The following is a 15,666-nucleotide window of genomic DNA, read 5'->3' as shown; positions in this document are numbered from 1 at the left end:
ACTCACCTACCTTTTGGTCTTTTGTTGCATACTAATATATTTATCTTATGTTATTGTATCTTATCTAAGTGCAGTTCAATATTTGCCAATCCACTGGCAATATGCATAAATGGTAATGTATACCATATTGCGAGTAAAAGAACTGCAGACTTGTTGTTTAGAAGCCCAGCATATTACCACAAGAGGGATACTGCAAGAGTTACAGACACCATGCACCAAATAATGGTTTGGTTTGCAGCGGATCCGGATTGGATCCACTACGCAACTGAGTCCCCATCGGTAAAACCAATAGTAATTTCTGAACCAGAATGCCAATCTGTACCTGCTTTCTCTCTTGATAGGAAATAAGAAACATGTAACTCATGATATCCAAACAAAATTAAATGAAAGCAACGGTTCTCAAATAAAACTTCATAAATTCTCAATGATTTAACAAGGTCTCTATTGAGAGATGTCCCACGGGGCATGCTAACAAACATCTTTGTATAATGGAAGTGGAAATTCAATTTTGAGACATGCTGGAGAAGATATTGAGAGGATATCATAGAGCATATATATACAGCATTTCTGGAAATTGACTCCCTCGCTCATACATTCCCCCCTAGGGTCATACAGTTGGATCCATTACTGGCCCCAGGGGACCTCGACAGCAAACCTGTACCAAGTTCGCCTCCCCGCCATTGGTCATTAGACTCAGGAGCCCCCGACATCTCTAGCTCCATTTCCAGACCTCACCATCTCACTCACTCATTCCTTTTTAACTGGCCATTACAATTTGTATAGTGCCATGGACTATTGAGTATTTTGTATTTTACCAGTCTCTTATATACTATTATATGTGCCCTGGCAACACTATCACAGGCCTCTTTCTCTCTATATGTTATTTTTAACACGTTTTTAGGGGATGCACTTGCACTCCCACATTGTAGTCATACTGACCGTACTCTTTTTCAGTCCCATTAACCTACTTTTGTGGTCATCAGTTGGACATTAATAAATTTACTTACTTTCCTACTTACTTACTCCTCTATCGAACATAAGTATTTGAACTAAATGGCGTGAACCAGGACATTACAAATATATGCATTATAATCTAGTATATATGTTGTAATTACCTTCCATTTCTGTAATGTGGAAAATTTCAGAAAAATAACAATTTCAAGGTACTTCAAATCTCCTCTATTTCAAGCAAAGCAAATTTCAGGTTATAGTATATTACAACTTACTTGATGAAGAAACGGCTCAAAAGTGTCTCGTGCTTTTGCAACAGCTATCACACAAGCAGTTCTACATATGAAAAAGCGTTTAGGAATGAAACGTCAGTTGCCAGTGTATAAAAAAGAAAAATATTTAATGGCATCCAAAACCGGGCAGCAATGTCATAAGAGAAAAAGCCAAGTACCTAAAATAATTTGTACCATCATGAATATCCTCTACTCCACATGCATTTATAATCTCCTCTCGGCTTATGGATGGGCATTTAATGCTTCCAACAACAAAACGGAATTCTGCCATGGCCCTGTGATATTGAGCGCCTCCATAAAGGCGCATTCCACCATTCTGCACAAAAGAAATTACTAAGATTATGTCTTTGATAGAATGCAGATTGATGCAGAAAAATGAAGTCAGGTAAACACCTATAGAAAGGAACGAAATGGAAAAATATAAAGTATGGCATCCATATACCAGCAACCTATAAGTTGTTAGTTAAATTCTTATATCAGGAAGGGTATAAGAACTCAATAAATTTTTTTAATTTGAAGTTGTGTTTTACGTTAATCACTAAATAATAAGAAAACATTTACATGTGATACGTTCCCCTAAAGGAAGTTAAAAAGACTGTCAATAAGACTCTAGATCTTTAGTATTTACTATTTAGACATATTTCTCTTATCTTTTTCCATAGTTTCCTTTGATATATCTAGTTTTCTTGAAATGAGAGACTTGTAAATATATACCTGCTTAATCCATAAACAAGACAAAAAAATTGTACATTTGGTCAAGAAAATAATTCAAATAGCTGGCCTCATGCGGTGGCACTTTCCTTAAAGTCTCTCCCACTCCATGACCACTATATCACAGACATGGATTGATCGGCTAATCTAGGACATGTCACTCCCTTTGTGGGCTGGAAACACCGAATAGGGTTCTTGACCTAATCATCCCTAACATAACTGAGGTAACTTGTTTATAAATCCTGATCTAGTTAGACATTTGAACAAAAGTTTTGTGTATAGTATTGTTGTGCCCCTTGTTGGAAAATGTAACTAGGTTCGGTCTTCATAATGTCTTATGTACTATCGATTTTATGTATTTGATGTGAAGAGAAAGAAAAATTTATTATTATTATAGCATGGATTTCATGCTCTAGGTTAATATTTTTTAGGTCAAGCTCCCATTGTGTGCTTCTAGGGCTTTGTCATAGAGTCAAAGAGTCATTGGAATATGTAAAAGACCCTATTGGGCATCATGTATCAAGTCAAATGAATTTATTATGAGTCAAAAGAGTCAAAAATCTCCCTCCAACACCAAGCCGGCCTACAAGAAGAGAAGTCGTCCTACAGAAGACAAGTCAGCCTAATAAAGGGCAACTCGACCACACAAGAAGCCTATATATATAGGAGCTTGACCTCATTTGAAGAGACAATCTAATAAGCTCGTTGAAGAACAAGAAAGAGACCAAGAAGGAGAGCACGGAAGAGATCAGATAAAGGAAGGAATAGCGAAGTTTATAAAAGATTTTTTTGGGCTAATTCCTCTCACACGTGCGAAAGAATTAGGGCATTTTTCAGTTACAGCAAGACTGAATTGCATTCACATCAAGGAACCGAATTTAGTGTCAAAGAGATCAAGTTTGCATTGTGCAAGCCAAATTTCCAAGGAGGAAGAAGCCATCCAAGCAAAGGAGAGAGAAGAATAATGTTAGTTTTTGTAGCTACAGAGGTGTTCTAGTCTCGAAACCTTTGTGGAAAGGCTAAAACACAGGAGTTCTCCATAACCAAGAAATTGTTTCTGGAAATTCCACCTAGAGATGGCTCAATTAGATTATTAACCTATTTTTAAATATTTCCTAAATCTAAACTTAGGAAAAGCAGTGAATTAATCAGTGTTAATTGAGAAAGGTGTGAATCATCTAGAAACTCACATGGATCGACTAGGAAATAATCTTAGCCCTTGATTAAGTTTTAATCTTGGTCGTTCGAGGTCCAACAAAAGATTATAAGAAGAAGCCAATGGATAGATGGAGAACACACACTTGAGATCGATTTTCCTTAGGCAGTTCAATTTTTCAGAGAGTAGCAACAATTACTAGAAGAGTTCAAGCAAGAGAAGGGAAGCAGAGACAGAGAGGAACGAGGATAGCGATCCGGAGGAAGATTTTCCAGTTCCGAAGAGTACGTTGCAGAGAGGCAAAGATAGCCACGAAGAGGCTACGCAAGAGTTGCGCAGAAGCCTCTAACAGGCAATTTGATTTGCAGATTTGGAAAGTCATTTCAGAGTTCCCGAGGGAGAAAAAAAATCACAAAAATCAGGAGGAATGGTTCCAGAGTCAGTGGCAGACTGAAGAGGCAGCTCAGTGTGAAATCTAGGTTGTATGGATTTGTGCCAGTATTTTCTCTGCATGATTTCCAGTCTTTGGCATCCAGATTGTACTCAGATTATTTCATTGTTGCTTAATAATTAAAACCCTCCACTGTTGCATTGGTTTTCCCAAGTTGGGTTTTTCCAGGGACTTTTCTCCAAAAATAACTATGTCAATTTTTTTTGTGTGTGCTAGTATTTTCTCAGTTCAAGTTTATCTTCCACAGAATTTAATTTGGTGAAGATTGCAATTGTGAATTATTCGTTGTTTTTGTGGGCAAATAAATTGTTAAGCAATTTAGAGTTCGAAGAATAATTTCCAATTGCTACAATATTTGAAACTTTCACAAATAATTTCACCACCTTTTCCCACACGTGCGAGTTAGGGTTTTTGCAGTAGAGACCAAAAATTTCATAGCTGAAGCAGTGGCAAAAAATCTGAGTAGAGGCTAAAATCAGAAGTGTTGAAGCAGTTTGAAGGACAAGCTCATCTAAGGAAAGGTTAACTTGGTCTTGGAGGGGTCTTTGTCTTGGGTTTTAAGTCTTGGAATTCGTTATTTGAAGATTCTATAAGAAGAGAAAAATTGTTGTGGGTTTTCCTCTCAAAGGGAGAGGTTTGGGCCCTGGCTAGCAGCATATATCTTGTATCCTCTTGTTCTATTGATCTTCATAGTTTTGAAGTTGTTTGATGGTAAGAAGACAATAATAATCAAGTCAATGAAGAACCTAATTACAAGTACATCAAGTTAAGTAAAAACACATCACAATCAGTTATCAAAGTAAGAGAAATCACCCTAATCTAGTTGTCCTTGATTTCTCAACATGGTACCAAAGCTAAGGTGACAAGTCAAGGCAGCTTGAAGATCATCCAACTAAAGAAGGATATATAAGGGCCAAGCATAAGGAGAGCATCAGGGAAATCAAATCATCAAGGAGAACGAAGAGCATCAAGGAGAACAATCCATCCCATCACAAAGACTCTATCATCTTGAAGAAGAGGAAGACCTCAACAACCCTACCTCAATTCAAAGGACTCTACACACTTGAAGTATTCTTGGAAGCCTCCTTATTCTACATCATTGCCAAAAGGAAGCAAGAAGAGCACTTCAATATCACCAAAGAAAGTAAAGAGATCTCCCTTTTATTGAAGAAAGGATCTCATCTCAAACATCTATTAAAAAATAAGCATTGTCATTCTTGAAGAAGGAAGATCGTCATCAAGGAAGCATCTAGTGGAAGATCCTCTCTCTTTTATAGCTTCTGCCTCTCTCAATCCCAATGCTCACCATCTCCTGCGTGATTCCCCTTTTGCCACGTGTTCCTCCCCTCCTATGCAGTCCCTCCATGTGTCTGCGTGGGCTCCATTTCTGCGTCCCCCTTTTGGCCCCCTTGGCTCTCCCTTTAAGTCACAACGTTGTGCTACTAGGAAGTGACTTTTATTCTAAAAGTGAGTTATGTCCCCCTTTCTCACTTTTTTATTTACAAAATAACTATAGAAGGCAAAATTTGGCAAAATCAAAAATTTGGTAGGAATATTACAGTCTCCCCTGGCAAAATGTTGCTTGTCCTCAAGCAACTGAAGTGATGGATGTTGTAAGATCTTCTCATTCTCCCAAGTGGCATCCTCATCTGGCAAATTCTTCCACCTCACCAAGAATTCCCGGACCGTCCTGCTCCGCAACTGTCTCTCCCTGGTATTAATGATAGCCTTCGGCTGCAATACCAAATGCCCCTCATCATCCATAGGTGGTAGCTCATCTATCATTGTTACCTGCTGCCCCAATGCCTTTTTCAGGCATGATACATGAAAAATGTTATGAATCTTGCTGCCTTGGGGCAGCTCCAACTCATATGCAACCTGTCAAATCCTACGTATCACCCTGTATGGCCCATAAAAGCGGGGCTTGAGCTTTTCAGCCCCCTTCTGCTTCAGTGACGACTGTCGATATGGGTGTAATCGTAGGTAGACCATGTCCCCCATCTCAAACTGCCTCTCTACCCGACCCCTGTCGGCATACAGCTTCTGCTGGTTCTACGTTGTAGCCATGTTATCCTTGAGAGCTTGGAGGATATCCTGACTCTCTTGGATCCAAATCTTGGCTCTAGGAGCCCTGCTGTCACCAAACATCACGTCAACAAAAGATAAAGGATGATACCCATATAAGGCATAGAATGGTGACATACCAATGGATATGTGATGTGAAGTATTGTAGCAATACTCCCCCAGATGCAGCCACTTCAGCCATGCTCGCTGCTGCCCACTGACATAGTTACGCAAGTAGCCCTCCAGCCACTTGTTAACTATCTTTGTCTGCCCATCCGTCTGTGGGTGATAACTGGTACTCGGAGTCAACTCCGTCCCCACCAACCGGAAAAGCTCCTGCCAAAACCCGCCCATGAAACGGCTGTCCCTATCACTGACGATGGTCTTAGGAAGACCATGTAGCCTGAAGATCTCCCTGAAGAACAGCTCGGCCACCTGTGCTGTTGTGTAGTGTGCGGATATGGCAAAGAAATGTGCGTACTTTGTCAGTTGGTCAACGACGACAAAGATACAATCCTTGCCCTGTACCGTGGGCAATCCTGTGATAAAGTCCATCGAAATGCTCTCACATTTCCCCTCTGGAATGGGTAGCGGCTGCAATAAACCCGTGGGATGGCTCATCTCTCCCTTGTTTCGCTGGCAAACATCGCACTCCTTGATATGCCGGAGTACGTCCTCCTTGAGGCCCTTCCAGGAGAACGTTTCTCTAATGGCCCTGTAGGTTTTGGTAAACCCCTGATGGCTTGCCAATGGTGAATCATGTGATGCCTAGAGTATCTTCTTCTTGAGCTAAGACCCCTCAATCAAGAAGATCTAATCCCTGTATTAGATGATCTCATCGATCACCCTGAACCTGTCATCTACCACCTACCCGTCTAGAATCTCACATGCAAACCTGTCCTTGGAGTACTCTACTAAGAGTCAAGCCCTATAGTCTGTATCCAAGCTCATAAGAGATAACGTGGCTGGTCTATGTGAAAGGGCATCTGCTACCATGTTGTTCTTACCCTTGACATACTTAATGTCAAATTCATATGCTTGGATCTTACTGATCCACTTCTGCTGCCTCTCCTGCCACTGCTTCTGCTCCAAAAAGAACTTGAGGCTGTTGTGATCAGTCCTCACCCTGAACCTGTTCCCCACTAAATACTGTCGGTACTTAGCCAATGCATGCATGATGACCAACATCTCCTTGTCGTATATAGAATACAACCTCTAGTGCGGAAGGAGCTTCTGGCTCTCAAAGGCTATAGGGTGACCTCCCTGCATCAATACTACATTGATCCCCTCGCCTGACGCATCACACTCCAAAACAAATGGCTGCGTAAAATCTAGCAATGCAAGCACTGGGCAGCTGCTCATAACCTCCTTGAGCCTGTCAAAGGCTCGCTGCGCTGTATCCGACCAACTAAATGCCCCCTTCCACGTCAAATCTGTCAAAGGTGCAGTAAGCTGTGAGAAGCCTTTGACGAACTTCCAGTAGTAAGTACAAATGCCAATGAATCCTCGAAGTTCCGTCACGTTTCTTGGCTCCGACCAATCTCTGATGGCCCTAATCTTCTCCCCATGGACCCTCACTCCGTCCACTCCAATGATGTGTCCCAAGTATAACATCTCCGTCAACTCGAACTCACATTTGGAGAGCTTGGCATAGAACTGTTGCTCCTCCAAGATGCGTAATATTGTCTCAATATGCTGGAGATGCTCCTCCCACGTCCTGTTGTAAATGAGTATATCATCAAAGAACACCAACACAAATTTCCTCAAGTGACTACGGAAGATGTGATTCATGCAAGACTGGAATGTAGCTGGGGCATTGGTTAGCCCGAAGGGCATCACCAAAAACTCAAAGTCCCCATAGTGACATCTGAAGGCAGTCTTGGGAATGTCCTGCTCCCTCACGTGAATCTGATGGTACCCTAATCTCAAATCAATCTTTGAGAAGAACCGTGCTCCTCTCAACTCATCCATCAACTCGTCGAACCTGGGTATGGGGTACCTGTTCTTCAGTGTCCTCTTTTTCAGGGCCCTGTAGTCAATGCACATCCTCAATGTACCGTCCTCCTTCTTCACCAACACCACAGAAGAAGCAAAAGGACTCGTGCTCGGTCAGATCTACCCAAGAGCCAACAACTCCTGAATGGCCAACTCTATCTCCTCCAGATAGGCCTTGGGATGCCTATAGGGGGTAGTAATCATTGCCTGTATGCCCTGCTCAAGCTCAATAGTGTGCTCAAACCCCCGGTCCGGTGGTTGACCCGAAGGAATCTCCCCAAATACTATGGCATACCGGTCACGGATGGACTGTATCTCCGGGTGCACTGTCTGCCATGTAGTCCCTGCCTCCGATGCACGCAACTCTACTGCCCACTCTATGTCTCCCTTCCGAAAGACTGCCTCCATCCGATGAGCCAAAACAGTCTGCAGCGGATACGTATGCTGTCCCCGTATCTTCTCATGCCTCCTTGTCTTCTCATCATCCCACTCCATCTCTAGGGTCTTACAATCCGTCGTGACCTTCCCTAGAGTGATGAGCCATTAAACACCCAGTATCATCTTGGTGTCCGGAATATCGACCACGAAAAAGTGGTCAGTCAATGTGTAGGTGCCCATTGTCACTGAAAGCTCTGGAACATATCAAGCACACGTCATGGTCTGATCTCCTGGGACCAAGAATGAAAACCCATCGAAGCTCTCTGTCTGTATGCCTCTCCGCTCAACCATCTGTGCATCGATGAAGTTGTGGGTCGCCCCACTGTCAACCAAAACTAACACTCGTTGGCCACGTAACATCCCTCATACGCATAGCGTCAGATACTTGGGAACTCCTCACAATGTGGCAAGGGCCCCTCCGGTGGGTGCAAAAGATGCACCACCTGCTACTGGCGGTGGAGGTGGCAAAGGTACCTGTCCATCATGGCTATCTCCCGCCTCCACACCATCCTTGACATCCTCTTCTCCACTACTCTCGGAGAAAACCTCAATGAAATGTGCCTTTCCAGCAGCACATCTATGTCCTGGTGCCCATGGCTCCTGACATGTGAAGCACAACCGCTTCTTCTTCAGCTCCCTCTTGACATCATCATCAATCTGCACTCGTCCTGGATTCCCCTTTGGAGGTGGAATCCTCACATCTTTCCCCTTAGACCGGAAAGTCTGTCTCCGGGGGTAAGGTGTCCAGTTCCGGGTAAGACATCCTGTAGGTCCCGGGTCCTGCTGATAGCATCCTGAAGGGTGGTTGGTCTAGCGGATTGGACTAGACCCCGAAGTGGCTCTGCTAACCCCTCAACATACATATAGATCCTCCGTGCCATGGATAGATCTGGCACCATCACTGAGACCCTCAAGAAATCTGCAATGTAGGTATCTGGGCTCCCTGTCTGTTTGAGCCTTGTCAGCTCAACAAAATGCTGCTATGGATCCCTCTGATCAAATCGCTCCATCAATCTCCTGGTGAACTCGGCATATGTCGTCACCATGGAGTGTCCTAGTGTAACCATCCCATGAAACCACCAATCCTAGGCCTCACCATCCAAATGCAATGTCGCCACCTTGACGGCCTTTGTCTCTGACATCTGGTTAAGCTGGAAATAAATGTCCAGCTTCTCCACCCAAGACCTTGTTGAACTGTTTGATGAGCCATCAAACGTAGGCAAGTGGAATCTACTCGCTGCACGATGGGTGTCACCATCATGATAATGTCGGTGCCCTCTGTGATGATCGCGGGGTTTACTATCTCGCTAGAGCCAAACAAAATCACGAAATGAGAGGGCTTCCCTGAACTCCTGCCCATAGGCCTGGTACTCTGCAAAATAATCACCCATGTGTCCAGGCTCTGCCACCTGCTGGGCTACGGCCCTCGTGTCTGCTCCTAAGAAAGTGGGCATGGTAGAGCGTGTAGGGGCATGTGAGGTCACCTGCTGCGCAGTATCACGCTGCTCTGGCAAATGGTGGGATGCACCCGATCCCTCACCAACCTGGAAAACCCATGGGCTCTCACGCTGTCTGGCCTCTACTGTCGTGAATCTCTGCCCCATCACCTCAATCTGCCTCGACAAATCCTGCACTGATTTGAGGAGCATATCCGCAAATCTCTTCCCGTCATCATCTGCCATTGGAGCCTCCTGCTCTGCGTCCACCACCGGCTCCCTCTGTTCTGCGTCCACCACAGGCTCCTCCTGTTCTGCGTCCACCACCGGAACACAGTCTCCCTCTCTGTAGGTATTCTCCAACCTACGCCCAACGTCTCTGTATCTTTGACCTCTGTAACAGATATAGGGTTTCTCCCGGTGTCATAGATTGCTAGCTCCATAGGTTGAGCCAGATCTAAGCTCTGATACCACTGTAATATCCCATATCAGAAATATACCCCAAACACAAGCAAACTCCAACTAGAGATGGACTGGGAGGGCATTTACCAGATATGTCGCCTCTAAAAAGAGGACGACATCCGGAGGCTAACTGGCCCTTTCCAGACTCTGTCTAAGAGTATAATAGAAACACACAAGTGGTATAATAGCCGAGAATGCTCATAGAGATACAGGTAACAATGATATTATATATATCAAATAAACCATAAATAGATACACAAGAAATGCAGAGAGAATGCTAATACTGGGTAATAAAATGAGTATAGGAGGTGATCAAGAAGATGGCACCTCTACTTGCACAAGGCAAGTGAAGAAATACACTCATAAAAGCAAAGGAATGGCCCCTCTCTAATCTGTGTCCAAGCTGCTGGGAAAACTGCTGCGCTGCTGCTACTGCTAGAAATCAAACAAGGATTTGGGACTGCTCCCCTCCTCAAAAAAAGTTGAAACTCTGGAATCAGACTCTACTCAAGAAACCCAGAAAAACCTAGAAAGCTTTCATAGAATGGCTGACCCCCGAAATCACCCCCTTGGGGTTCTGCGCAGTTCCTCACTGCTTTGCGCTGCCACTGAATAGAACCCTCCGAAACTCAGCCCAGAACTCTGCCAAACTCCTCCAATATGCAAGAGTTGATCTCTTGCTCAATCCCTTGGCTCAAATCCTCCACAAACCCTCAATCCAGACTGCTCCCAAAAAGAACTGCGTCCCTCTCCCAGTGCTGCGCAGTCCTCCAGAACACTAATAAAACCATTGCTGAATGCTGAAGATACTGCTGCTGAAATGCCAACGAAAATACCTTGCCCGAGTAGCCACTCGAAGTCCGTTGGGGCTATGGGTGAGATCTCCGAACGGAGACACTCAATGCACTAAACGGTGTTGCAGACTAGCTAAACAGCCAGCGTGCTCTAAGCCAAAACGACTATCACAAATGCACATAACCGAATGAGGGGAATCCTCTCTCTTTTATAGCTTCTGCCTCTCTCAATCCCAATGATCACCTTCTCTTGCGTGATTCCCCTTTTGCCACGTGTTCCTCCCCTCCTTGCGGGAAACCCTTGATCAATTCTACTTATATGTTCTTCAATAGTTCAGTAGAGAGAGAAAGAGAGATAGTACATTTACAACAGAAGTCAACACTTTGATTTATCTAAATAAGAACATAGATCATCTCTAAGAAGATGAGATCAGTTGAAGACATGTTGCTTCAATTGATTCTCCAAGGTGACTCCTTCACCTATCATCGTGTTGCATCTCATCATCATGCTGCACCTCACCGTGCTGCACCATGTTGCACCCATCATCACAATGTTGGACCTCATGACTGTTGCACCTAATGCTGCACTGCGGTCCCATGTGCCATGGTTGAATCATGTTGTCATACTGCATGTCTCATGTGCTTGCAGCACCATGCCCATGTTGTCCACACTTGCCATGTTGCACCATGCTTATTGTTGTCATGTCACAGTTGTTGTCCCACTTTGTTGCCATGTAATATCACAGCTGCTGTCCCACTTTGTTGCCATCTCATATCACAGTTGTGGTACAATGTCTGTTGTCCCATCATAGTTGTTGTCCCAACATAGTTGCTATACCTTGTTGCTGTCCTATGTGACTTTGCAGCACTATGTAGCCTGCTTGTCCATGCATCTTGGCAACACCATGTAGCCCAGTTATCTATTTACTTTGTTGCACTAGTTTGCAGCACTATGTAACCTTAGCACTATTGTACTAGTCGCCTTGTTTGCTGAGCAACACCATGTACCCTTGCTGCCATGTGTTGTTTCACCATGTTGCACTACTACACTACATCACTGGATAGGGCATCACCCTACAGCCCTTATCTTCCATACAAATAAGCAAGGCAGCCTTCAAAAGACTGCGGTTAAGCAAGGGAATAACCCTCCATTCCTACGTTATTTCTTTAGGCCTTGTTTAATTGCGGTTAAAGCCACGCTATCCCTTCAGCTCCTTTATGTTGTCTAACGCAGCCTCCATAATATCCTTCTGGTCCTTCAAATTGCGGCTAAGGTCACGTTGTACCTTCAGCTCCTTTACGTTGTCTAGGGCAGCCTCCACGCTGTCCTTCTGGTCCTTCAAATTGCAGCTAAGGTCACGCTGTCCCTTCAGCCCCTTTACATTGTCTAGGGCAACCTCCACGTTGTTCCTTTGACCCCTTATATTGCGGCTATAACTCTATTGTCCACACAGCTGTTCCTCGGCCTAATCTGCCCAGCATTATGCACTTGGAACAGCGCTTACTTACCATGATGTCACCTACAAACCCTCACTTGGCCCATAAACTTGATTGCATTAGGGCTGAATTAGATCAGCGTTTAGGGTTGGATTAGACCAGCCTTTAGGGCAGCCTTTAGGTCTGCGTTAGGGCACCCTTTAGTCTACATCTAGGGTTTCCTTCCATCTGCATCTAGGGCTTCCACTCCTAGATTTCTCTTCCACTAAAACCCAAGACAAGTGGAGAGAGAAATCAAGATAGAAGTGTGTGAGAAATGACTCTCAAGTCATCTCCTTTTATACTAAAACATTGAGCACATGCGGGATTTATTTGGTTGTTGGTCGACCTTGACGAATTGTCTTATAACACAAATAAATTCATAACTCCATGAATACTTATCGAAATCAGATGATCTTTAGATCAATGAGAGGGATCCAAGAAAAATATCAGCTGCCATAAATAAGATGACCCACATGGAGTTTGGCCCTAGTTGCCAATTTTAACACTCCCTCTCAACTAGGGAGAACTCCATCCGCTAATCCATCTGTCCGACTGTGCTATCTCTGCCATCAGTGCCCTGCACTACTCTGTTGATCTCTGCTCTACTCTGCTGATCTCTTCCCTGCTCTGCGCTACTAAACCATGACGAAGAAGAATTGATCGATAATGTCTCATACCATTCTCTATTGACCCGAAGTCAGTTTTATTGATCCCAGATCAATATCACAAGAGAGTGTCTCAAACCACGCATACTGATCCTAGATCAGTTTCATTGATCCTAGATCAATGAAGGTCATCCTAGCATAGGGAGTACAGTAGATACAACGATGCATCCATCGATAGTACTACTATGGTCCCTAACCCCATTTCCCTGCTCATTGGCCAAATGAGAGGTACTTCCCATGAGTCCCAGACTACATGGGTAGGATGCCTCGACAGGAGAACCATTCATCATGTCCCTAAGTCACCTCGGGGTATCACAGGGGAAGGCTGAGCCATTCACCGTGTACACAGCGCACCATTAGGGGAGGGTGAGTCGCCCTATGGTCGTTGGTTGCTCCAATAAGTACCCCAAGCCCCCTAGGGCTCCCAGAGCTCAATGCATGCAGCATGCAGGACACTCATAAGAGAGTCTCTCAACGACTCCATGTTGTCCGGGAAAGCCACAAATTGGACCTTTCCCCAGGGCTTTGACAAAATGTTAGTGACCTATACATCAATCTCAATGCGATGGAGCCTCCTCGCTCATCAACATACCATATCCCAGATAAGGTAGTATCTGATTTCTATCTGTTGGAGCAATCATAGAATATGGGATTCCTTAACAATCGGATCCCCCCCTGGTTTACACAAAAGATCACGGTGGTATTCATCATGTGTGCAAACAACGCGCTGAAGAGCTTCCACAACTAGGCAGCTTCACACGAGATCATACATGTATTCGGTCTCAGTGGTGCTTATAACAACCGAATTATGCTTCATGCACATCCATGATATCGAACAGAACCCAAGGAGAACCAGCACTCGGAAGTGCTCTTGCGATCCTCCACACTGCCTGCCCAATTAGTATTCGAATAATCATGCAGCTCCATATTTTCGACAATGTATCTCAATCTATGAGAGATTGTTCCCCGAACATATCTCAGAAGATCCTTGGCACCAATCTAGTTAGGCTCAACCATATATGAGCTCACCATGCTAACTACAAAAACATATATCTAGATAGAAGTTCACCAAGAACATCAATGCTAATATGAGTTTGTGAAACTCAGAGGCATTTCCCAAATCTGTAATATTCCTAATTAGCTATGGCTAACTGGAATATTCGATTTTGTTCAATTTTTGCCTTCTATAGTTATTTGTAAATAAAAAAGTGAGGAAGGGGGACATAACTCACTTTAGAATAAAAAGTCACTTCCTAGGTAGCACAACGTTGTGACTTAAAGGGGAGCCAAGGGGGCCAAAGGGGGACGCAGAAATGGAGCCCACGCAGACACATGGAGAGACTGCACAAGAGGAAAGAACACGTGGCAAGAGGAGAAGCACGCAAGAGGAGGTGAGCCTAAGGATTGTGAGAGGCAGAGGCTATAAAATAGAGAGAAGCCCCCTCATTTTGGATCATTCAGTTATGTGGATTTTGAGCTAGTCGTTTCGACTTCTGAGCACGCTGGCTGTTTAGCTAGTCTGCAGCACTATTTAGTGCATTGAGTGTCTCCGTTCGGAGATCTCACCCTTAGCCTCGGGGGACTTCGAGTGCCTACTCGGGCAAGGTATTTCCTTTGGCATTTCAGCAGTAGTTTTATCAACATTCCAATAGCAGTTTTAGCAGCGTTTTCGAGGCTTGCGCAACAATGGGAGAGGGACGCAGTTCTTTCTGGCAGCAGTGTTGGATTGGGGTTTTTGCATGAGGATTTATGCTAGGTGATTGAGCAGGGGATCAGCCCTTGCATCTTGGAGGATTTTGGCAGAGTTTCAGGTAGGGTTCTGGAGGGGTTTCTTCAGTAGCAACGCATAGCATTGAGGGACTGCACAGATCCCCAAATGGGCGATTTTCGGGGGTCAACTATTCCAGGAAAGCTTTCTGGGTAATTCTGGGTTTTTGGAGTAGAGCCTGATTCCAGAGTTTCAGCATTTTCCGAGGGGAGCAGCGCCAAATCATCATTTGTTTCCTAGCAGCAGCAGCATCCACGCACAGAGGCTATTGTTGTTATTCTGAGAGTATTTCTTCACTTGCCTTGTGCAAGTTGAGGTGCCATCTGTCTGATCACCTCTTGTACTCATTTTATTGCTCAGTATAATAAAATGGCTTAGCATTTCTCGCTGCATTTCTTGAGTATCTATTTATATTTCTTGTTTATATTATTATATGTTGTACCACTGTTATTTTGTCATTTCTGGGTTATTATATCATCTGCACATATTTGGTTGGAGTTTTTGCTGGGGTTCGAGGAATATTCTGGGTTAGGGATATTACAAAATCTGATCCGGCATCACTACCATATAACTTCTGAAAGTTAAGATCCTCGAGGTAGTCACGGGCTTAGAGTTTACCATTCCGCATCTGGAATCCAACTCCCTCTTACTTTTGCAAATGAGAGGGTCTGCACCTGTCATAAATAGTTCGTCCTCCGAAGGCACCGACATGAGAGTTCGATCATCCACAACCTTCAAGTAATGGTTTGGATCAGCTTCACTCCTAGTGAATCAGCTTCATCAAACAGCTATCAATCCTCTCATATTAAGCCCCCGGCGTTTTGCTCAAGCCAAAGAGGCCTTTCTTCCAACTGCATACATGGGACTTCCGATCATGAATCTCAAACCCCTTGGGTTGTTCCAAACCTGTGGACCTGCTACATGAGAGTATCGTCCCCTTGTAAGATGTTCCTTCATACATCTCAGACGTGTTCCTTCATGCTCTTTTGAATTCAGGCATCCC

At 44.1% G+C, this 15,666-nt stretch overlaps 1 protein-coding gene across 1 annotated transcript in view; it reads right to left on the bottom strand.

Moving 5' to 3' along the window:
- ARC5 (P-loop containing nucleoside triphosphate hydrolases superfamily protein) overlaps nucleotides 1-15,666 on the bottom strand; it is a 363,658-nt gene that overhangs the window by 119,344 nt on the left and 228,648 nt on the right. Inside the window, exons 5-6 of the mRNA XM_089397159.1 lie at nucleotides 1,403-1,560; nucleotides 1,227-1,287 (exon numbers count right to left, since the gene is read on the bottom strand). Coding sequence (XP_089253285.1) covers nucleotides 1,227-1,287; nucleotides 1,403-1,560 — 219 coding nt within the window. The remainder of the gene's footprint in view (nucleotides 1-1,226; nucleotides 1,288-1,402; nucleotides 1,561-15,666) is intronic.

Source organism: Pinus tabuliformis, chromosome 1_2, assembly GCF_031772625.1.
Source record: "Pinus tabuliformis cultivar Carrire ecotype Pingquan chromosome 1_2, CPIR1, whole genome shotgun sequence".
NCBI classification, from domain to species: domain Eukaryota; kingdom Viridiplantae; phylum Streptophyta; class Pinopsida; order Pinales; family Pinaceae; genus Pinus; species Pinus tabuliformis.
Note: the sequence above shows the minus strand (reverse complement) of the source record. Positions and strands in the feature narration are given on the sequence as shown.